General features: G+C 40.2%; 1 protein-coding gene across 2 annotated transcripts in view; it reads left to right on the forward strand.

The window, feature by feature from the left end:
- The window catches only part of CTNND2 (catenin delta 2), a gene marked incomplete at its 5' end in the record, with an annotated part of 948,683 nt that overhangs the window by 498,164 nt on the left and 425,068 nt on the right, over nucleotides 1–25,451 (forward strand). For both annotated transcript variants that reach the window (XM_082623542.1, XM_082623543.1), the window contains one exon: nucleotides 13,455–13,627. In XM_082623542.1, coding sequence (XP_082479668.1) covers nucleotides 13,455–13,627 — 173 coding nt within the window. The remainder of the gene's footprint in view (nucleotides 1–13,454; nucleotides 13,628–25,451) is intronic.

Below are 25,451 nucleotides of genomic sequence, written 5' to 3' on the forward strand. Positions count from 1 at the left end.
CAGTAAGATTTTTTTGAAATATATTTGCTAACTGCTGAATTAGTTGGTGTTCAGAAATATTACTTAGTTTATGTTATTAGGTAGTGAATTATTTTTTTGAAAACTCCTAAGATTTTAGTTAGTTATTCTTTTTGGAAGGCCCTGCTTCCTTGTTTGAAGATAGGAAAAGAAACAAAGCAAAATAAAAAAACGAACAAACAGACAAAAAACACAGGTGATGAAAGTGCCACTTGAAAATTTTATACCAAAAGATCTGAACCACAGTGAAATGTGGAATATTCGTGTTCTTATGAAATGTTTGTTCTTAACATTTTCAGAGTCAGTTTGAGACTGAACGAACTGAATAAAGTTTAGGAAGTTAATTTAAAAATATTGAGTAGACAGCTATCATTTGGGGTATCAATTATTGCTAATTTTAAGTACTTAGACTATCATAAATTAATAATCCTAATTGCTGTTTGTATTTGCATCAGGGTCCAGATGGGAAATAGAGTCTACTCAAAAAAAGTTAAACAGAAGAGAATTTAATTAGGGGACGATTTACCAAGAAGTGAGCAAGATTCAGGGAGCAATCAATGCCTGCAGAGATACTCAGGGGGTAGCAACCGATGGAAACCCTTGCCACCCTTAGTCCCGAAGGAAAAATCGAGGGACTAGTACCAGCAGAGTCAAGAGGCAAGGCTGGCGGGAGCAGAGAAATAAATACCCTGGCCTCTCTCTCCTCTAACTTCTGATGCCCTTCTCGTGCCTCTCACTGGCCAAGTCCAATCATAAACCAAGTGCCAAGTGGATCTTGTGAAACAGTCTCTGAGGGGAGAAGGGTGGAGAATGAATATGTGGAACAAAGAGAATAATCAGCACAACCTTCTACTCAATACTAGAACAATATACGTGTTTATATTTATATAAACATAACGCATATAATATGTAATGGCTCTTCGACATGTTTCATATAATTAGCACAAGCCCATGAGATTCTGCTAGTCCCTTGTTTGTGTGATGATTCAATCAATGGACTCATTAACTAGAACAGACATGAAATAGCTGATGCTAAATTGGACCTGGCACGCTGCCCTTGAGAGCCAGTGTCTTAGTCCTAACCCGAAGGAGACTAAAACAACACGAAATACAGTCTAAAACCAGCTTGAAACTTTATTACAATGGCAACCAGTCTCAGCCCCTAAGCACATAGTACAGAATTTGTTGTTTAAAAGCTTTTGTTATTTTTCTTTCCAAGATCTGATTAAAGTAAAAGTTGAATCTCAGTAAACCCATCTTCTTGACCCTAAGGCAAGCAATAACTCCTCTAGTATACAGACTGTAGCGTCCTACAGTTATCAGTGTTTTCCAACACTTCCCATTTTTTACAAAGTGCTATCGTAAACAGTATGTAAATCATGTGTACAACCTCTGCCGCCCACCACTATTTTGTGACTGCTGGATGTGTAATTTCAGTTCTAATAAATACGTGTCATGGAGTCACCAGAATTGCTGCTGCTTTACTGGAAAAAAAAAAGTTATTGACAGAAGCTCAGGGCCATTAGCTTCTCATATAATATACAGCTTGACTTAAACTGCCATGGACCAAGTACCATATTTAATCCATGCATCCTTGGAGATACAAAGTCAGAAATAAGGGTCATTATATCTCAGCCAAAAATTAATGAAAGTATTTGTCAGTCGAAATCAGAAAGAGAATGGACAGCTTGGGGTAAAAGGGCCTATATGTTTATAGAGATTGTTAATTTGTTTAATTATTATATTTTGAAATAGCAAGTATTTTTCTATAGCAGCTGGACAAATTGAAATTCTACCATATCTTAGAAAATCCCAGCATTCAGTAGGAAGGAAATCTTAGGAACTTAAGATATTCTGAGTATTATGGCAAAGAAAGCAGTGTTATCTTATTGAGTTCTCAAATCAGAATATATTCAAGAAATCAAGAATCAATCATGTAAGTTACCATTCTGAGCAGGTAAAATCCAAATAGAATAATCATATGTAGTTTGACAGAAGGGAATATATTATTACTCTTGATTTACAGTCTGTCATTTTCATTTAATTACTGTGAATATAATTAATTCTATGTGGTGAGAAAATTGTTGAGAGATCAGGTTATTAAAATGCTATAAAATATTATCCCATATGTTCTTATGTAATAATAACAAAGGTAAGAGACATCCTTGTGAAGTGAATATTTTCATAACTCCTGGCAACATGGCAACAAAGGATTCAGAAGTGGTTTAAGAGTATAAGATTTTTATAGTAATTAGAATAACCAAAATAATAAATATATACATAATGTGGCTCACAATATTGATAACCTGTTATGGTGGAAACCAGGTCCTTAGTTAGACCTGATGGGGTGGAGAGCCTCTGGGTAGGGGTTCAAGGAAGCCCATCCTGCCCTTGGAACCATAAGACCTGGATTCAAGTCCTACTGTTCCCCTCACCCCACCAGTGGTTGATGACTGTCACTTGGGCTCTGGAGACCCCAAGTCCTTTCCTGGACATGCATTTATTCAAGTTAGTTGAGTACATCCTTGAATTGTTCATTTCTTGTGAAATTACTTCATCATATGCCCTTTGGTCCAAATTTTTGAAATACAAACACGAGAGTCTCCTCTGCAGAAGTTTGTCATGGTTCAAGCCTGAAGTCGTCTGATGCTACATGTGTCCTTTTGTTTCCTTTCCAAATTCTCACACACCCACCTCCTCCACTACTTTTGGCGTTATAGAGCCAATGGGAAGTTAGCAGTGAAAGGTGTGAGCAAAAGGTGAGAGAAATCACCCAGGTAGCCCACAGGCTGTGGTGATATCCTCCAGGGAGCTATCATTATCTTTCCCTCCAGATTTTATCTCCACCTGTTTTTCAGCTAATGTTCACTTCTTTCTTTTAAATTTCCTTCTTTCACATGGACATTTAAGAATCATGCTATACCTTCTCCAAAGAGGTCACCAGCTCAGAGGCAGACCTCGGAATTGAGGCCTTGTCTCGTTCTTGTGGCTTCAGCTTCCACCACTGATGTGCAAAGACGTAAAATACCAAGTGCTTCTTATCCATTCCCTAAGCAAGAGAAAACAATGCAAATTTCTCACTAAAAACATCATTCTCATCTGTGTTATCTGGGTCTCCTCGAATCAAGCACAGAGTTTAGAGCCTGAGGAAATTTTTAATGAAAATATAATTGGGTTTTGAAATTGTCAAGGCACTCCAGGTGCACAACACACAAACATGAGGGTCAGATGAAAGCTGGTGGAAGTGAGGAAAAGTAAAGAGGCAGAAAGCTCTTGTTAGAAAGTCAGATTAAGCAGACTTTTCCCCGGGGCACAGTGGAGGGGGGGGTCTCCTGGTAATACCTTATGGAGATGTCATATAGGATTCCCCCAGAATTTAAAATATTAAAACTGCCACTGATCAAACAATAAGTCACTTCAACAGCAACTGATAAAATCAAATCTTAACATACTGGCTTTTTATTGTATCACTATAGGCACAGGTAGGTGTTACATTCTTTTTGTAAACGTCTATATTAAGCACTTATTAACAGTAGAACAGAGAATCTCTGCCCTTGTGGCATTTCCATTCTAGGCAAAAAAGGCTGAAATCAAGCACTCTAAATACTATAAAGTTAGGTAGGTAGTTGCCTCCAGCAATGACAAAGCCAGTGGGCGGTAGAGTAGGGCAGTGTTTCCCAGAGTGCACTTGGGATTCCTGGAGGTCCTTGAGAACCTTTCAAGGGGGGCTGCAAAGGCACCCATTTTCACAGTAATCCCATGATGCTCTTTGCCTTTCCATGCTCATTCTCAGACAATGAGAGAGAGAGTGAGAATGAGAGTCACATAGAGAATAGACTTGTGGTTGCCAAGGTTGGGGGGGGCGGTGGGAGAGGGATGGATTGGGAGTTTGGGGTTAGCAGATGCAAACTATTATATATATATAGGATGGATAAACAACAGGGTCCTACTGTGTAGCACAGGGAACTGTATTCATTATCCTGTGATAAACCATAATGGAAAAGAATATGAAAAAGAATGTATATATATGTATAAATGAATCACTTTGCTGTAAAGCAGAAATTAATACAACATTGTAAATCAACTATACTTCAATAAAATAAACAACAACAAAAATAGAATGAGAATCACACATGATGAGTGTTCAGTGAAGCTTCCTGGATGCTACGTGGCACTTGATAGCATCATCGCTCTGACGGCTCATGGAAAGTGTGTGACGCAGCCTTCTCTTTTAAACACTTCCCAGTTTTAGTATCGTAAATAGTATTCTATGTGACTCGTGGTAAATTAAAGCCCTTTGGAGCATGTGGGGTCTTAGTTCCCCAACCAGGGATTGAACCCGTACCCCCTGCAGTGGAAGTGCCATCTTAACCACTGGACCGCCAGGGAAGTCCCAAAACTACTCTAGTTTTGAGAGAATGATCAAAGGGCCAGGAAGTCATCCTTTGTGAGAAGATACTTGATCAGGGACCTGAATAAATGTGTGAGCAAACCATGCAGGCATCTAGGGAGAAGTCTGTGATTTGTAGCAAATCAAAAACTGGTTCTTTAAGCTAGTGTAATTCCATAAATACATTGTAATGTTTTCAGAATTTGGCTTTTAAATTTTGTTTTCTCCTATACTGATTTGTATTAATTTTCTATTTCTTTTTGCAGTTATTAATAGTGAGAAATATGAATCTATTATCTTTAGACTGTTAATTTATAAAGAAATATATATAATGCTTTTCCTCATTTTGTGCTACATTAATTTTTTTAAATAGTAAATAATCCAAAGACAAAACTGTTCAAGGAAATAGTTGGGGACTAGAGCAAGCTATAAAAATACCATTCTATGAATATAACATTATGTAAAAATCCCATGCACAGTAAAATTCTTGAGCTGTACATTTTAAACCAAAGTTTTATATTTGAAGTTTATTTTTTGTGATAAATGTCATTTTGCTTATTTCCCTTCATTGTATACAGATGTAAAGAAACTAAGTTATTGTATTTAATGTGAAAGCTTTACCCATCTTTGGTTATTTCACATACAGTAGTCAAACTTGAAAAAGCAGACTAGTTAGGCCAGTAGCATTGATTGAATCTAAATCAGTTTAAAAACTGAACGAGTACTTCTGTATTCTTGGGACCATTAAAGTTCTCACTTTTAGTAAAGCATTATACATTGAAAGGAGCTGACCAGATGAAACTGATATTCTGAAGAAAGAGACTTAGAAATCAAGTTTAAGAACACATCTGCCTATAGAACAACCACATCAGCCCTGAGATTTCTTACATAAATGGGCCACTCAAGCTTTTGCCTTCAGTTAATTTTAGGGATGGTAGATTTTAGGTTAGTGAAACTCCTACCTGTGATCTTTTCAAGTTACTAGTGAAGATCAGGAGAAAACAACTAGTTTATCACTTCTAACTACCTCTTGTTCCAAGTGGGTTTGTAAACTGGCAAGTTCATCCAAAGCCCATAAAGAAGAAACTGCTGCTATGAATGAAACTGATTAATAGTGCAATTTAAGCAAAAGTCAGTACTTTTACGCTGTAGAGTTATGACTAAAGATATGATATGACTAAAGTGCTTTAAGCTTGATTTAAATCAGTTCAATCACCTTACAAATAATTGACAATTTTTCTCATTGATTTTAGAATTTATAATAGCCCTTTTGTGTGTGTATATATATACACACACGTATATATATATATATAATTTCCACTAGCTATTTCCTTTCTTCTTACTCAACATTTTCCACTAAAAGATTTCCCCTTTCTTTTTATGTGTTGCTGCTCTAAGATTTTATTCTCATTTAAAATAAAATAATACTTAACCTTCAAATTATTCTTAGCCTTCCACAAAGATTGGATAACAAGAGGGTGGAAATGAATGCAAATTCTCTGACGGTTATCGATGTGTGTGAATATTATTGACTTTATTTTTCATGGTCTACGTAAAGATAAGATTTTATATTATTTTGAAAGAGTCAGTTTAACCTAAGAGTAAGTAAAGAATGTTTCTAAACTTCCTGACAAACGGAAATCTAAACAAAGCTGCCTTTGTCACTTATTCAATCCTGAATTTGTCTGTCTCAACGTGTGTGTTTATTATTCCTGATTATCCTGAATTAACAACCTAACAAAACATTAATTGAGCGCCTATGTGAGACATTGCCTAGATCTCATAACTGTTTATTTCAGTGCATTCTTGTCAATAACTCTTTTGATGGTAAAATAATCTCTCGGAATTAAATTGATATCTTAGTTACCACTTAAAGACCTTGTCTTGTTCTGGAGGCTTCAGCTTCCACCACTGATGACTTGGATAATTACATCTCTGTCCTAAAATTTCACTAACATATAACCAAGCTTTGATCTTGGAAATTTTTTAAGACCTAGAAAGAGAGTCAGGTCTGTTAGAGCCAGTGTTAAAATCAAGCCCAGACTCCCTTTCTAACTATGTGAACTCCCACCATCTCCAACAATTCTGTAATTTTAAGATTAAGCCTGTCCTTCCCCAAAACATGGGGTCCCCAACATATGTCTCTTGCTAATCCTTCCCTTGGAATGACATGTGAGGGGAGTTTTTGCTTTTTTCACACTCCTTTAGTGAATATTTGCTGAGTTCTGGGGCAGATGTTCAACTGAAGCAGACCAGAATTAGCAACTGCCAATAAATCACCTTAAAACTTGTAGAAACAGAAGGTGTGCACCTGACCCTAAGAGTTCTGTCTTGTCTGCTCGGCTTTCTAGAAGGACTTACTCTGCACTGTGGGAATCTCCCCAGCACCCAGTGCAGTGTCAGCGAGATCCTGCTAGAGATCAGCTGAAGAGTGGCCAGTCATTTCAGCTGTCTTTCCCTTCCTGTCTACTTAGTCCCCAAATACCGATGAGCTTTTTAAAAAGGATGCCTCTTAAATGTGCACTTTCTCTTCCTTCCTACAGTGGCCACTATCGCAGTTCATGTTTCCTCCATTATTACTGGTTTCCTTTCTCTGCACTCCAGGAAATCCCTGGCCTCTAGTGTCTCCAAGTATCCAATCCCAGAGTCCTGCTCCTTTCACATAAATGTTCAGACTCCCTGTTTTTATCCTATTACTCTCCTTCTGTGTAATACTGTACACATATCTCTTGAAATTTCTCAGAGTCTGGTCTATGCAGAGTGTTAAGGTAGCATGAAGGGGGTAGGGTTAATTTCCCTGGGGCAATCAGGCATCAGGGCAGGCTGCATGAAGGAGGTGACATTTAAACAACACTTGAAGTTTGAGAATGTTTTGAGGTTGATAAAGAGGGGAATTTCAGGCTAAGAGAGAACTTTCTCTTCCCCATCTCTTGGCTCTGACACTAGGTTTTATTTGGTTTGGTTTTAATTTCAAGACATTTTAATGATCTATGCCTTGTATGTCTCCTTTGCAGAATGAAAGCTCACAGGCTGTTGAAAGAAAACACTGATATATGGGACAGTACTATAATAAGGTTTTCAGGACAAATTCCAATCAGGGTTTTATTCTCAGATCATGTGGCTCAGTAATTAGATAATTAGATAATAATACTAATAACTGACATTTGTGTAGCAGTTTATATTTTTCCAAGCACTTTCACATCCATTATCTCATTAGGTACTCAAATTTGTAGATATTAAAATTTTAGAGAACAAATAATGAAGTGTGGAAAGAACGCACACTCTGAAACCAGACTGCCTTGCTTGCACTAGGCATCAGTGTGTGCGGTCTCAGTCACTGGGACCTTCAGCTCTGCCATCATAAAGGGGGATAACAGCACGTTTATTGGGATCTTGTTAAGCTTCCAGGGGTTAATAGATGTAAACTGCTCAGGACAGTTCCTGGAACTTAGCACTCAGGAAATGTGAGCAGGTATTGATATCCTCATCATCATTTTCATCATCATCTTCTTCTTCTTCTTCATCCTCATCTTCATCTTCATCATCATCATCTTCTTCTTCTTCTTCTTCCTCCTCCTCCTCCTCCTCATCATCATCATCGGCATCATCTATGCTTTCATAAACATGGAAATGGACTAGAGTCCACCAGGTCTGCTGAGTTCCAGTCCTGGATTTTTTTCCAACACACACCTGCTCCAACTGGCATGATTGTGACCCAAATAATGACTTGGGAATGCCACTTTGTACACCTCTGGGCTTTTCTTTGTTATTGCAAAGTATGTAATTTAATTAAGGTTTACAGTTTTCTGGGACCAATATTTAGCTAAAGGAGACTAGAATAAGCAATTCCAAATGAAGTCTTTTTTAAAGCCGTGTAAAGATAATGAGTGCACATAATCAGGAAAACTCTAAACTATCTAGTTAATTTAAGGAGAAACTGACTATATGTTTTAGTATATGTTAATACAACCTATAAGTGGGTCTGAATTTTTATGCAAGAAATGAACACTTCAGCCTTTCCATCTGCTGAGGTTGACTTCTGCCCCACTCCTGGAGGACAGCAGACTTCCTCCAGCCAACACGTGGAATCTCTAAGGAGAGGTTTTTTGGGGAAGCAGTACCACAATCTGAGGCATGAAGATCTCTCCTGCAAATAAACTGATGAAAGAATTTTTCAACCTTAAAATGTTGATGTGTGTATATGACTTCAATATGCTTTGATGTTAACCAACCACAACTCCCAGAGCTGAAGGTGGAAGACAAGAACAGGGTCTCATCTTCATTTTATGGAGTGTACGACACTGGCTGACCGCTTAACTTCTCCACACCCCTGTTTACACTTCTCAGAATAATGACAAAGATACAAGGGCATTTTTTTCCACCGGTTGCTAGGTGGTCTTTAGTCAGTTCATATATTGATATTTGAAGACATATTAAGACATTGGTATGACACTAAGATGCTCTCCTAGGATCAATGGCGGGTCCCATGTCCCTCAACTCTGTAGTTCCTTTGGAATTTCTCCCCTCTGTCCATTTGGAACTAGTGTGTCTTTTTTTTTTTTTTGTCCGCACCATGCAGAGTGTGGGATCTTAATTCCCCGACCAGGGATCGAACCAGTGCCCCCTGCCTTGGAAGCGTGGAGTCTTTAACCACTGGACCACCAGGGAAGTCCCTGAACTAGTGTGTCTTGAGCAGATGAGGGGCACATACTCTTTTGACTTTTATCAATTCATCAGTAAGCAGTTTCCCCTCTCCTTCCTAGTCCCCAGGGCTGAGATATTTTGAATAAGACCCCTGGGCTTATCTTTGAGGACTGTCCCAAGATGGAGAAGGTCCAAAAAGGTCAAAGAAGTCACCTGTGACCTCTTAGGTCAATGTCCTGGAAGCATACGTGCGAGAGGGTGCCTTCTGCTTTAGGTGACCTAATAGGACATAGTGATCGCCTGTTGCTCATAGTTGAAGTTTCTTCTGGAGCAATTAATTACACTAAAGGCAGGGCTTCCCTAGTGGCGCAGTGGTTGGGAGTCCGCCTGCCGATGCAGGGGACACGGGTTCGTGCCCCGGTCCGGGAAGATCCCACATGCCGCCGAGCGGCTGGGCCCATGAGCCATGGCCGCTGAGCCTGTGTGTCCGGAGCCTGTGCTCCTCAACGAGAGAGGCCACAACAGTGAGAGGCCCGTGTACCGCAAAAAAAAAAAAAAAAAAAAAAAATTACACTAAAGGCAACATTCCATTTCCCTAGGTGGAATTTTAAATTCCAGTCTCTTCCTGTCCCCACCGAGCATCCCAAGAAATCCTCTCACATTGTCCCCATCCCCCAGTGGTGGATATACTTCATGACCTCAGCAATACAGCCTAATTTTACCTCTAGCCCAAACAAGACTTGATGGAAAGTCCTAAATTCTTGAGAAAAAAAAAATAATAATAATCATTTAAAGCCCAAAACTATAAATGTTTTTGAAATCTCTGGAGAATTGTACTTTCTACCCCAATGCACAGTAATGTTAATAAAGCTAATCAAGAGTTAGTTACATGTAAATTTTACTTTTATTATAAACTAATTAAGAATTGTCCTGTAATTTTAACCTTCTTCATATTCTTGTATATCTGTCCTCTCTAAAATTGGAGTGAATAATGGCCATTCATTTGAAACCTAGTAAGCAATGGGAAAATCATTCTAAAATGCATGTGGTGTTTTGGCTATTGTTCTGACTGCTTTGTCCTTGCCAGGTGCTATGTCAGGGTTGTAATATTATGATATATTGCTTATTGTCACAATTACCTTTGTCAAAGTACATCTTGGTTCTGTGCTTGACATGTGTGAACAAAGTAATGAGACAGAGAATCTTGGTTTGTTTTCATGGAGTATTGATCAAATACACGACTGATTCTATAAAAGATGCACAGATTTGATTATTTCATGTTGCATATTTCAGGAGCACATAAATCATATTTTTGATTGAAATTGCTTCAAAATGGGACTGTCTATTTGTAGTGAGGTGGATGGACCTAGAGACTGTCATACAGAGTGAAGTAAGTCAGAAAGAGAAAGACAAATACTGTATGCTAACACATATATATGGAATCTAAAAAAAAAATGGTTCTGAAAAACATAGGGGCAGGACAGGAATAAAGACGCAGACACAGAGAATGGAGTTGAGGATATGGGGAGGGGGAAGGGTAAGCTGGGATGAAGTGAGAGTAGCATGGGCATATATACACTACCAAATGTGAAATAGATAGCTAGTGGGAAGCAGCCGCATAGCACAGGGAGATCAGCTTGGTGCTTTGTCACAACCTAGAGGGGTGGGATAGGGAGGGTGGGAGGGAGATGCAAGAGGGAGGAGATATGGAGATATATGTATATTTATAGCTGATTCACTTTGTTACAAATCAGAAACTAACACACCATTGTAAAGCAATTTACTCCAATAAAGATGTTTAAAAAAAAACAAAAACGGGACTCTCAAGTGCCACCTTTAGATCCTGCCTGGAGAGCATATGTAGGTTTCTAGAGACTATTTTATGAATCTATTCAGAATTGACCACTTTGACTTGCTAGCTACATATGCAAGTTCATCAGAGCAAAGTCACATCATCTCTTTAAAAAAGCAAATAACCAGGACATGCAATGTTTTTGCTTTATAGATTGTTAAATTATTTATATGACACTAAAGATTGTTTTTCCATTTTATTGACATCTCCAAAAGTCTTTGCACTATTGTATCTGTTTCAACTTTCATTACCCTGGAGATGCATTATCGTGGAGGAGGGGACATGGCCAGTGCAAGCCATTGTGTCAGGGTGGACTGTCCTGAAAGAAATAGCCAAAGAAGTCTCAGTGGGAAGCTGTCCATTGGTAGGTAAAATGCTGACCACTAACCTTAAAGGCCCTCTCTTATTCTGCCGTGACTCCCTCCCCTCCATTGAGCTGTGACCTTCAGGAGGGTAGGGACCGGGGGGAAAGCCCTTGGCTACAGTTCATCACTGTCGTCCCAGTACCTACCTCATCCTCCTCCACTTTTCAATCAGTTCCCATCTGCCTGTGCCCCATCATTGGTCCCTCTTCCCTTCCAGAGGCTGTCCCACATCTCAGCCTGCCCATGGCCTGGGCATCAGAGACCACCCCTTGACTCCGTCTCCATGCCTGACAGCTTCAACAGCAGCAGTGGGGAAAATCTGTTCTTAGCATCCAGAATGAAACTCTGAATGCACTCCCCATAGATGCATTATATTCTGGTGATTAGCCCTATTATACCATTAGTGTGGATTAAATGATTTTTTGCAAGCTATCGCAAACTTCACCATCTGGTATATACTATTTTCTTGGGACTCTGTTTTCTAAATTGCAAGAAAAAAGATTACAACCGTACTTTTGTAATGCCCTTCATGATGAAATTGGGACTGGATGGGAATGGTTTTATTTCCTTGCTTGACTTTTTTTCCAGAAACCGTATAGATTCTGAAATACCAAGTCTTATCTGTTTTAGCTAATTGACTTATTATCCAATATCTGATGATGAAAACCTATTTTTGCATTGTTTAGACGTTCCATCAGAGAATTAGAGGGAAGGGTAAGGTCTTGAAGGCAAAGATTATGTGAACCTATGCTTATTAAGAGAAGACATATTATGTTCCCGCAAAAAAAATGGCCTATGTCATGTCAAATCTGCAATCTCATTTGAAATAAAAAGCCATGTTCTGTCCTTAGAAAGAAAGAAGTAAGGAACTTGAAGTTTGTTTACACTTATTAGAAATTATACTATTGTCTAAAACAGCCAAGGAGTCAGATTAAGGATGGGATAATGATTATACCATAATCCATGTGTATATAATTACCCTCCGTCAAAAAAGAAGTGACTTTGTACTATGGTTAAGATAACATGAGGGCTTCCCTGGTGATGCAGTGGTTGAGAGTCCACCTGCTGATGCAGGGGACGCGGGTCCGTGCCCCGGTCCGGGAAGATCCCACATGCCGCAGAGCGGCTGGGCCCGTGAGCCATGGCCGCTGAGCCTGTGCGTCCGGAGCCTGTGCTCCGCAATGGGAGAGGCCACAACAGTGAGAGGCCCGCGTACCGAAAAAAAAAAAAGAAAAAAAAAAAAGATAACATGAGAAAACTTGTGATGCCACGTCCTCCCTCCCCCACCCAACTCACTCTACTTATCCCAGTCCCCTCTCAAACACACACAGTAGAAAATAGGAGTATACTTACACTCTTCTATATTTCTTTTCATTCCCAAAGTGAGTATGAAATTTGATTAAAGAAAATCTGCTTACAAAGGAAATGGGCAAACTGTGGCAAAGATCCCATCTAAAAAGAAAGTAAGAAAATAAACCACATTTTCTCATACAAAGTATGATTAAATAATGAGGCCAAGGACTCCTTTCTCCACCACTTGTAGTATCATCCAGGTTAGCAGCACCGATTTAAACACTGTATCTCCTCTTTGTTCTCCTACTGTGCATTGCTGTGATGGCAAAGGTAACTAGCCGTCAGAGATCATGTGAGATCAGGGTGAATTCTACATTGTATGAGAGCCATTAATATTTTACACACTGTCTACCCTTCAGGCATTGAGGTATTACATCACTATTTATACAATAGAATGTGTTACTGATTGGAAGGTTTTGAGTGTTTTAGCATCCTGGTAATTAAGTAGGAGATATAATTATATAAACGCAATTAACACGTATCAATAGGTAGACCTTTCAGTTATTTCAAATGTTTCCGATATTGTCTGATATAAAAACAACTGCTTGATTAACTAATTTGTCTTCTTAGAAATGTCTTTATGTAGGTCAGGATGAGATCATTTGAAAAAATAATCCACTCTTTGGAGAACTTTTAAACCACCAAAAGGAAAAAAAAATCCCACTTAAGACCTGGAGTCGATTTATACATCATTTTAGTTCTCAGAATTCAAAGCATAGATGGCTGGAATCATGTGCGTGTTATAATTCTAGGCTACTCTTCAATAAATAATACATGTCATTTCTGCTTCACTGAAGCTGTCACTTACTGCTCTAAATGACTTTCAATGCAGGGCCCAGCCTGCTCTCCCAGAGTGCACTCCAGCTCAATTCCAAACCTGAAGGGTCCTTCCAGTATCCAGCCAGCTACCATAGCAACCAGACCTTGGCCCTGGGTGAGACAGCCCCGTCGCAGCTCCCTGCCCGCAGCGCACAAGCCCGAGGTGCAGGCCAGAGTTTCAGCCAGGTACGTGCTGGGATGGGGCCCTCTGCTGTGTTGGACTTCGGGCTCCAAGGAGCCAGGCAGGAAGCAGCATTGTCAAATGGCTATGGTGTCCCCTCCTGCCTTTTTTACGAGTGCTTTACAACTTTGGAGAGATGCCCTCTGTGCTGTGAGTGAGGAAATGAATAATACAATAAGATTATAGAGTAACTCGGAATTATAAGCATATCTTCTGCAGGAATGTCTGTGAATTGCTTGTGTTCTATCTGCTTTATATATACTTACCTATGTAAATATGCAAATGTGTGCCTAGTTCCTGTTTCCATGTTGATATGTGATATAAATATGACATATATCCTGAGTTTGTAAGGGCACCTGGAACACATTTTCTCTCCGTAAAAAAAAAAAAAAAAGCATGAAATTACTCCTTGGGGTTAATCGTATAAAGGAACACAGTATAAATGCATCAACACATATACAGAACTGTTCTGAAGATAATTGTGATTAGGGTAGGAATAGTTACACTTTGTCAAGTTTGATTTTGAAATGTGCCCTTAGTTGTTTCTTTAAGATACGTACTTGTTCTTATAGTTTCAATGTACACATTTATTAGCTGCAGTTAAAATCAGCTCTTGGTAAAAAGTGGCTACCAACCTCAATTTTTTTTTCAAAAACATGTAAATGTTGTAATGTGTGTGTTGTGTGTGTGTGTGTACCACTTAATACTTCAGTGTTGATAATTTTGGGGTTCAGGCTATATTCAATTAACCCTCCAGAATTAATCTATTGGAGGCCTATCTTGTTGTAAGCTATTTTATACTTATTTTCAGTATAAAAGGGCCAGAGACCTTTTAATCTCTGTGCATTCATTCCTGGAATGAAGAACCCATAACCCCCAAAGCACTCCTTAAACTGAAGAGCTTAATTTCATCCTTTCTGCATTTATTGGGCAGTGCCTCTAGGCCAGAAACACTTCCCCAGGCCCACTACCTACCCCAGGCTACTGTAACAACAAAACTCATCTCTGTCACCAAGTTATGGTTATTATGCATCCATATGTCTTTCCAACTAAACTAAAAGCTACCTGAGGGCAGGGCCATTTTCATCTTTTATCACTAGCCCCTAGCCATTCACATGGCCTCCAAGAAATGTCTGCAGACAGAGAGGAGACAGGGAGAGTTAGAATGGCATCATGCATTCCCTGGTGGCGCAGTGGTTGAGAGTCCGCCTGCCAATGCAGGGGACATGGGTTCAAGTTCTGGTCTGGGAAGATCCCACATGCCTCAGAGCGGCTAAGCCCGTGAGCCACAACTACTGAGTGTGCTCTCCAGAGCCCGCGAGCCACAACTACTGAGCCCACATGCCACAACTACTGAGCGCATGTGCCTAGAGCCCGTGCTCCGCAATAAGAGAAGCCACCGCAATGAGAAGCCCTCACACCGCAACCAAGGGTGGCCCAGGCTCGGCGCAACTAGAGAAAGCCCATGTGCAGCAACAAAGACCCAACTCAGCCAAAAATAAATACATTTATTTTTTTTTAAATGGCATCATACGGTCATCGTGAGATGCTTTTCATAGGTGATATGAACATAAATGAAGCATAAGATGAAAAGTCTCAGTGCATTTCAACTATTAAAGTTAAATGATTGTCCCAGCTATCTATTAAAAACTTGATTGTCTGTTTCAGGTAAAACCCTGATCCATCAGTGGCTTTGTAACTTTTACCTTCTTGTGATGCCAAGGTTATGTGAATAAAAGGAGATGGTAAATAAAACATCCCACTGAGATGGACCCATACCCCCGTGGTGGTCTAGTGCATGACCTGGTTCAGAGGGTGCGCCCACTTTAGATGGAGAACTGGAGGTGTATGGTGCTTGGGAAGGGAAGGACCTCGAAGTCACTGAGTCCAGGTCCACACACACAGACTAGCCCTGGAGTTGTGCTATTTCCCAGCTCCTGGATCACTGCTCTTTCAAAGCACTGGTCTGTTCTACCTCCCTTACAGAAATGTTTTAGGACACAAGAGGGAATGTGTAAAAAGTGTTTTTTAATTAATTAGAAAAAATTATTTGATATACATGCATTTATCATATACACAAAATAGTCCTTATTATTTGCTTATGTAAGAACATTATATAATGTTTGAAATACTGAATGATGTTATTAGCATAGCAAACGTTATTAGATTTTTTAAATCTCATTTTGTTTTATTAAAAGATGAAATGGAAGCTATAGGATATTTTTTCTCTAGGTATAGTTTTTGTTTTTGTTTTTGTTTTCTCTCAAAAGCATCCCATTCTCGAAAGGAACTATTTTTCATCTTCCCATCTATACTGACTCTCTTTGACAGTGATACAGTGATCATGGTGGAATATATGTAATTTTGAATCCTTTGGAAGCAAACAAGTGGATTACAGCCCTTTTTTTACCCTTCTATCTGTCCACACTTCTAGGTCCAAGGGGCCAGAAATATTCAGAAATAAGGAATATTGTATACTCAAATGAACCTATGGAAGGTATGAATTTAGCTTTTACCAGTTTTCTAGAACTTCTAAGACATGTAGCTAGTAAAACAATAAAGTTCTGCCTTTCTTTTATTTTTATCTTGAACTCATTTAATACTCATCCTTGGCTTTTCCTCATAAATATCTAAGACCCCTATAATTTGAGTTGAAAACATTAAGTCAAATGAAAAAAAAAAAAATCAGATTTCCCATAGCTGAGCATCATGGAAAATGGAACTATCAGTATCAAAATAAAAAAATCAGTTAATTATCAACTTGATTTGTGAGCATCTTATAAGCTCAATTCACACACAGGACTAACTGTTAAATCAAAGCTTTCTTATTTATAAAATTTTATAAAATTAATCGTTACCATTTATTGAGGCCTGGATGTAATCTGTTTTACATACATCCTCTTATTTAATCCCCACAACAGGGCTGTCCTAACATTTACATTTTAAAGATGCAAAAACTAAAACTCAACACATTTAGAGAAGTTGTACCATTTTAAGGCAGCAGTAGTAAGAATGGGGACAGATTCTTGACTGAATTGAAGTCTAATTTCAAAAGAGTGTTTTGTAGGTTTCCTTTTATATGTTGACTGTTTCAATTAAATACATCTACAGCTTGACCCTATACATGTGGCAAACAATATGGTGATTGATCTACTTCCATGTTGCTGGAGTTATTTCTGTCATCCGCCAGTCGCCATGGAAGTGAAACAGTGGAAGGTCAAAGGACAGATTGGGCCTCACATTAAAAGTCTGCCTTAAAGTTTAATCAGAAAACTTGGTTGTAAAGATATCAAAGCTCTATATTTGAAGGCATCTGTAAATGTGCATGTTCAAGGTGATAACTTCAGTTTGAGCCAAAGGTTACTGGCCTACACTCATTTACTTGACAGGTGGGTGGTTGAAGTCTGAATATTCAAACCAGGGGGTTATTCTTTTCTTTTTTTTTTTCCGGTACACGGGCCTCTCACTGTTGTGGTCTCTCCCGTTGCGGAGCACAGGCTCCGGACGCGCAGGCTCAGCGGCCATGGCTCACGGGCCCAGCCGCTCCGCGGCATGTGGGATCTTCCCGGACCGGGGCATGAACCCGTGTCCCCTGCATTGGCAGGCGGACTCTCAACCACTGCGCCACCAGGGAAACCCCAGGGGGGTATTCTAATCCACTTCAGTAGCAGGAGTGAGGCTGCTGGTGGAGAGCTGAATCCTGTTTATTTTAGCAAAGTGGCGGATCTGGTACCATGATTCACTTCCAGCTTCAATATGCTGTAGTGTGAAAGGCGTGTTTTATTGTGACTTCAAAATCATATCGGAGAAATGCTGAACTAGTAAATCAGTATTTTTACTCAGCATTTAGTGTTATACCCTTGAAAGTAGGGAGGCTACATCCCATTCCCGTAACATCTCCTTTGTTCAGATTATCCTAAGAATCCCTCTGTTCCAGTGGTTTTGCACAGCCCTGTGACACATTCTTTTCAATATTCTGAATGGCTCATTCCTTCCAGGCTAGATTGATTTTTAGAATATCCTATCATCATAAAGTGCCAAAAGGGCCAGTAAAGTTCAAATAATGGCTCACAGATGCCAGACCAGGTTAATAAGGTCAATAATCAAGTAACACAAAAACACTTTTGTTTTTTGGCCTAAAAAAAAATGTGATTCTAAAGTAAAGCAAATGGTTTTCTCTCTGGCTCATAACTCATGTCAGAATATAATTTCAAAGGAATATCATGTTCAAAGATTCTTTCAATTTTTAACAAATGCTCATTTATTCAGCATAATAAATGTTTGTTGGGTGATCATCACCAGGCTCTACCCCAGGCCCTGCTGCATAGCCTGCCTTTCCCTACCATGTCAGTCTGAAAGAACTGTGAGTCACAAAATTGTCATAAAATACTAAAATCCTTGAAAGTCATTCTCTTCAGACTCTAAGATGAGTTCACGGGACCAGGCTGGAGGAGAGAGAGAACGTAAAATCCTTCCCATCAGACCGCAAGGCCTTTCCAGAAAGTGACGTGAGCTGATTCATAGTTATTCGTTGCCCCACCCCAGCGCTCTGCTCAGCCACTCTGCAAGCTCCCCAGCCCAGCCTCTAAACAGGCTATGTGTAGACTACCCCTCCATCCCTCTCTTCCTCCTCTGAGTCAACCTTGGGCTTTGTGTGGCTCCTGTGAGGTGGCCCAATCAAAACAGAGCTGCTTTTCCAGTTGCATTTATATATCTCTGGGCTATTCTTTAATGCCTTCAAGATGTTATGTGTGCTTACTGTATGCCATGAGCTATTATATGTGCTTGGGCTGGAGAAGTAAAGAGAACAAACATGATCCCTGTCCTCAAGGAACTGATATTCTAGTAGCAGCAATGGGAATTCAGAAAATCAACACAGTGAATAAGTAAGTTGCATAGTTTGTTAGAAGGTGATGAATTCTATAAGGAAGGAAGGAATGCAGACTAGAATGAGCAGCCTCCAGAGTCCAGGATGGGGTGTGGCATATGGGGCCTTTGTCCCAAGTTTGGGGCAAAGACACGAAGGAGAAGAGAGGGAAGCTGTGTGGCTGTCGGGGGGACAGCAAAGGCAGAGGCTCATGGATGAGGTGACCTGGCATGTTGACAGGACAGCAAGGAGGCCCAGGTGGCCAGAGAGGGGAGCAGGAGTTTGCAAGTAGATGGGAAGCCAAGTTGGCCATCAGCTGATCATCATGATGACCTTGTCCTTTACTGGAAATGGAAAGAGGAGGTGGCAGAGAATTTTGAGCAGAGGCACGACGTGGCGCGACTTATGTGTTGAAAGCATCATTTTGTCATTTCATGTATAACATCCTATAGTTAGTTGCATATAAGTCTATCTCTTCCTATCAGATGGCCTTGCTGCAAGAGAGGAAACCATACAAAATTAATCTCCATATCTTGAGTGACTGGCCCAGGGTTCACCAAATATTCATCACGTTCCTCAAACCGCAGACTTCTTCTTTTCTTTTTTTATTATTATTTTTTTAAATAAATTTATTTATTTTATTTTATTTATTTTATTTTTGGCTGCATTGGGTCTTCACTGAACGTGGGCTTTCTCTGGTTGTGGTGAGTGGGGGCTACTCTTTGCTGTGGTGTGTGGCCTTCTCATTGTGGTGGCTTCTCTTGTTGTGGAGCATGGGCTCTAGGAGCGTGGGCTTCAGTAGTTGTGGCATGTGGGCTCAGTAGTTGTGGCTCATGAGCCCCAGAGTGCAGGCTCAGTAGTTGTGGCACACGGGCTTAGTTGCTCCGTGGCATGTGGGATCTTCCCGGACCAGGGATCAAACCCGTGTCCCCTGCATTGGCAGGCGGATTCTTAACCACTGTGCCACCAGGGAAGTCCCGCAGCCTTCTTCTTGATGCTCATACTGCAAAGGCTATGGATGGGTGCAGAAGTTGGGTCTTCTCCAGGTTTTGCCTGCTTCCACTCACATCCAATTTCCTGTGCATTATACGAAATGCCGAACATAAAACTTCTGGCCCAGAAGAGTCCCTCTAAAAATGTTGATTCCTCCTCATGGCCAAACACAAAGTAGTCTTATCAAGTGTTTCCTTCCTCAAAGAAGCAAAATAAGCAAGAAATAGGGAAGTATACACCTGTACACAGAAGACTGGCAAAGAAGTACAGGAACCGAAAGATTTTAAAACCACTTTCATGTCCAGCAGAGCTGAAGTGAGCCTTGTGTGTATTCATAATCCTAGGAAATGCCTGCTTACTGCAGGAAATTAAGAATTGTATGATAGTTTACTCAAATAAAGCTTGAACAGTGGTAGATACACTAAAAAAGCAGTCAGCTCTTCGAGAAGCAAATTGCCATTTCTTTTTGATCTGACCTGTCTATTTAATGTTGCACTGCCTTTTATGTCTTAAAAGTTCTCATTTGTGCTATATTATAATTATAAACACACCATCTGCTCGCTCCTGCCAGAGGCTGACGAGTTTGGAATATTGCTTATTGGTGCACTTTTACAGACGTGAAGGTCAAGGGGATGGAGAACTCTGGATGGTGATGGGATGGACACAGAGACACACAGGGCTCAAAGGAGGCAGCAGTCCCCCAATAAACACCTGCTTCTTGATTATTGAATGCAAAAAGTGATACAGTGGGCTTCCCTGGTGGCGCAGTGGTTGAGAGTCCACCTCCCGGCCCGGGAGGATCCCACGTGCCACAGAGCGTCTGGGCCCGTGAGCCATGGCCGCTGAGCCTGTGCGTCCGGAGCCTGTGCTCCACAACGGGAGAGGCCACAACAGTGAGAGGCCCACATACAGCAAAAAAAAAGAAAAAAAAAAGTGATACAGAGAGCTGGTGTGACATCACTCCAGTTTGTTGAACTAGGAAAGAAGTTGTTGCTGGTAGCACCTGTAAAGAGAAAAGTCACTAAAAAACTTGGAAAACAAAATTGGTGAGATGTCTTTAGTGTAGAATGTATATATTATGCTGCATTTAGAGGAGAAATCATGTCATTTTGTATACTGTGTGGGAAACTGGCAGTTTATTTGTCCTTAAGATAGATTTCAGAAGATTACCTGTGGGAAATCCTTTCTCAATGCTCTGCTTTAAAATCTTATCCATTTTCTTTCCAGTAGAAATATATTTAATCTGGTTTCAATAACTGAAACATTTCTCATTGTGGGGAGGGTGTGTACGTGTTTTACTATAACATTTCTTCTGAGCAAAAGTTTGGGGGTATTAAAGTTATACTAAGTGAGCCCCTTGCTGAAGTAAAAGTTTTACAGAGTGTATTTTTGCCAAGGCTCATGTTTTTTTGGAAAGAGTTGCCATCAAAGAAATCTCTCTTAAAGATAAATTTATATGACACTCATGTCATTGTTTTAGTTTTTTCTTCTCTATTTTCTTTCCACTTGGTAGACCATAGAAATGGTCATGTGAAATACTTTTGAGAATATTTATTGATGATGACCCTAATCATACTTTTATTAAAGGGATGTCAGAGGGAAGGAAAAACCAGTACCCAGCATGCAAAAGTCTGCACTACCCTGTTTATACTAGTGACTTAGGGGTCCTGGGCAATGGACCACTACCACCCCTTTCTCCTGCCTGACTGCAGTGACAGGGGTGATGTTGTTTGCAAGGTATTTCTCTCTCTCTCTTTCTCTCTCTCTCTCTCCATCCCTCCCTCCTGATCCTCCATAATTTGGGGGCCCTCATGCAAAGAGAAGGCAATAAGGGTGGCCCCCATTATTATCTCAAACATTATAGCTCTTATTTAATTGAGATGTTCTCTTCCGAGGAAGAAGTGTTTTTCAAGTGTCTTCATTTTGCTATTACTTAAGTTTAATTTGCTCTGGGTACCACCTTTCAGTGTTAGTGTGACTTCACCACCAGGTAAACCCAGCCTTCCTTTCCTCACCTCATCTCAGTGGTGATGACTTCAGGGATGGTGTGTGAACTGTGCACAGAAGCTGTCTCTTCATTTTATGTTTCATATGCGTTTTCACGCAAAGCAGCACTCCTCAAAGGAATTGCTAGACAAGGCACTTGATTTTATTTGGCTATTTCCAAAATCAAATCTTTCTCACAGAACCAGGATTTTCTATCTTGGGAATTATTTAGAAAGTGGCCTTTCTTCTGAGGACAATTTCAAAAGAGAAGCTACTGAGATTTTGGGAGCCATGATAGTAGTGTCCAAGCAAATTGATTTCATCCCAGAGAGTCAAGGGCACAAAACTTACTTTGGGGATGTAGATTCATTTTACTTGCATTGTATTGTATTACAGGCACATTTCATATAATACCGGAATGAGACTTTGGCATTTTGGAGTTGGTGGTTTCTTCTTCTTTCCAAGTTGTGAGAGTAGATGGCTCTGTCCATCTTCCTGAGCAAGCCTAGAACCCTGTGCCAACTTACCCTAGAAAGTTCAACACATTCTCAGACCTTTTAATCAGCAGCGCATAGCTGATATTACAAAATCATGTTACCAGATCGTTCTGGTTTAGCAATGGATTTCTTCAAAGATGTCATCTTAAAGCCAAGTCCTCTTTTTTTTGTTTGTATTCAAAAGTTATTCAGGCTTCTTAACTCACTGAAAGAATGTTCTCTGGTCATCGCTATGGTTTTCTCGCCACTTACCCCTATCTGCATTTGCATTCCTTCAAACACCAGCCAGACTCCTTCCCACCAAATCCACCCTCCATTCCTGTGTTTGGGCTCTTCTGTGGCGCTGGCCCTGATGCCTCTGCCTTCCTTTGACACGTACTCTCCAGCTCTGCCTCTGTGACACCGTTTGTGCCCAGGGGCACCATTCCCGGCGGTGACCTCAGTCCCTACAACCAGGGAGACCTATAAAAGGGAGAAACCATGAGATGAGTGATGCCAGGAAAATGAAAAGCGATGAACACAGCTGCTGGGGGAGCAGACTGCTGATCCCAAGTCATTAGGCTCCCATCTGAGAGGCCACAAAATGCAGGCTCCAGCTTCCCATTCCTGACATTGCTGGCCCGGCTGCCCAGCATTCTGGGCAGATATTCCTCCTGACCCAGAGTTAGGGGCCTCACTGACAATTCCAGGAAACTTGGCAGGTCTAAATGCATCTTCACAAGGACTGCTTGTAAATCATGGGTCTGCTCCGTAAAATGTGGCTGTGCTCGGTGACAGTGCTAACTCATGATCTGAAGTCACAATTCCTTAGAGAGTTCAGGCTGTCAAGTCCCTTGTTAACTGGCTGTAAGCATTGGGTTGTTGTTTTGGTCTTTTGCGCTGCCAAATCGAGAGTGAGGCTTAAATAAGTTTCCAAGTTTGAAGAATTTTTCCCCCTTGTCACCCTTATGCTGTCTCTACCCTCTTTACAGAAGATATAACCTGAAAAGGTCAGGAAACAACTATGCTGAGTATTCAGGCCTAATGCCATGTTCTGGTCCAAGAGACCCAAATTTGGGGGGTTGGAACTTCCCAATAAAAAAACAAAATAAAACAAAACAAACAATGTAATTGTGAGCCAGATATTATTCTGTAACAACAAAAATATAGCAAATTTAGATCTCCAAAATAATGTCAAGATAATGTGCACCAGATTCTGCCTACTGGAAACGCTTTAATCAGAGCATCTACTTAATAATGATCTGCTTCCTTGTCAATTTCACATAGATGGGTTCCGCACTTTGGAGGGGTGGGAAAGACAATTAAAGTAGTCCTTTGGTTTGAGACTGACTCAAAGAGCTGGGAATGACAGCCCCAGTAGTAATTGTCCTGGTCAATAGCCCATACTGTGTGATCCAGGACAGTACTGGGGCTCCATGTTCTCCAAATGTTTCCAAAAAATCTTATATCATCATTTATCTTTTATTTATCATTATCAGGAAAAAAAATTTTCAATGCTGATCACTTGTACACACACATTTTCAAATAGTAGGATGTAGTAGTCATTAGTTTAAAAAAAAGTTAAGTTTTGGAACTTTAACATTGGATTTACAGCTTTATTTATAGTTCTAACATATGTTTAAGGTAGAATTGAGCTTCTATGACAGTAAAGTAGATGAAATTCTATGTGTGTTGAAATGTGCTTATATTATCTTTAATCCAATGACCTAGGTCATAATAAACCATCCTATGAATCATGCAGCTGTCTTGAAATGTATCCCTAAGAGCTGCTAAATGAAATTACATAATGGAACAAAACGTAAACACAAGAGTGGAGATAAGCTCCCCAAAGATTACTCTGTGTTCAATTGATGCTAAAAATAGATGTTTCTGTTTAGCCAAGGACCATTCTTAGGTACTTCTTATTCTGTAGACTATTGGAATGGAGTATAATGCCCCCAGATTATTTATTAAAAACTGCAGAAGGGCTTACCTAACTGTGCAGTCCGGGAAGGTAGGCACTAGATACATTCGACAGTTTAAATTCAAATTAATTCAAATTAAATTCAAATTAAAATCCAGTGCATGTGTCTAGGGCCCATGTGTCTAGTGGCTACCATATTGGACAGTACAGATATAGAACATTTCCAACATAGACAATACCCATCTTAAAATGCATATACAATTTTATTGTTTATGTTTTTTCTTTTTTTCTTGTAAAAAAGTTACTGGCAACATTTCACCAAGATCCTACCGTATTTTAAAAGGTTTTTGAATTGGTTGCTATAGCCTGTCAAAATACCTGGAAATAGTTTGGCGGTTCTGAAAACTTTTATAGATTTGGGGGCCATTTAAAAATCCTTATGAATAATATTCAGCAGAGTTAGCACTTCTCCAATTGGAAATTCCAAGATATTAAAGGGAAAATAAATTATCTGCAAAATTTATTCAAGGTTTCCCTAGGATCCATGTTATTCTAATGCTTAAAGACTAGAATACTACATGATGTTGTTTTAATTTATATTAGGGTACTTTAGTATTTATTTTATTGAAAACTATGCTACTAGGGAATAGGATATTTGATGTCACATAGGGTTATTAATATTATATATCCAAGACATACCAAAAAGTATTTGTCCTGTTGTGAGCAGGGAACTCTCCTTAGACCCTCTGGGGTTCTTGCTCCTCCTCATGTTCCTGTGGGAAGGATTTCCAGAAATTCCTGTTGGAGGCTTTTCTGTCACTTGAAAGCTGAGTTCTGCACAGTGGAATGTTGCTCAGGCCCCAGGAGAGCTTCCAAAGAAAAGTGAAGAAAGACAGTCCCTATCTGCACCTTAGCAGTTGTTCTCAGACCAGGAGCGTCTTCCAGGAGATTGTTAGCAATGCAGACCCTCAGGCCCACTTCAGAGCCCTGAATCAGAATCGCTTCTAGATCAGAGGCTTGCAAACTTTAAACAAGCATCATCATCACCTTGAGAACATGATAAAACACAGATCCCTGGGCCCCTCCCCCAGAGTTTCCCACTCAGTAAAGGTGGGGTGATGCTGATGCTACTTCTAATGCTGGCTGATGGAATGGGGACCACACTTGGAAAACCACTGCTCGAGGGATGACTTGTTCTTATATTCGATTGTACATTAGAATCACCTGGTGAGCTTCCCCAAAGCCTGATGTTTGGGTCCCCCCTCCAGACATCCTGAATTAAATGGCTAGTGGATACAACCTGGGTACTGAGTTTTTTTTTCAAAAGTTCCCCTGGCAATTATAACATGCAGCCAGGTTTGAGAAGCCCAGGCTATACATTTCATGCTCAGAACTTCTACTGGGAGGGAAGCACAATTAGATGTAAGCAGCTCTTCTCCCCACCCATGACTCTGGATGATACTAGACTATATCTCTGGGGTCCAGGTGAGCGCACCAGCTCTGCAGAGCTTCTCCACCATGCAAACCCTCATGCCAAAGCCTCGGGACCAGTTTTATGAACCATTCCTTCACTGATTCCACAA

This window comes from Mesoplodon mirus (genome assembly GCF_964341445.2).
Source record: "Mesoplodon mirus genome assembly, chromosome: 5".
NCBI lineage: Eukaryota > Metazoa > Chordata > Mammalia > Artiodactyla > Ziphiidae > Mesoplodon > Mesoplodon mirus.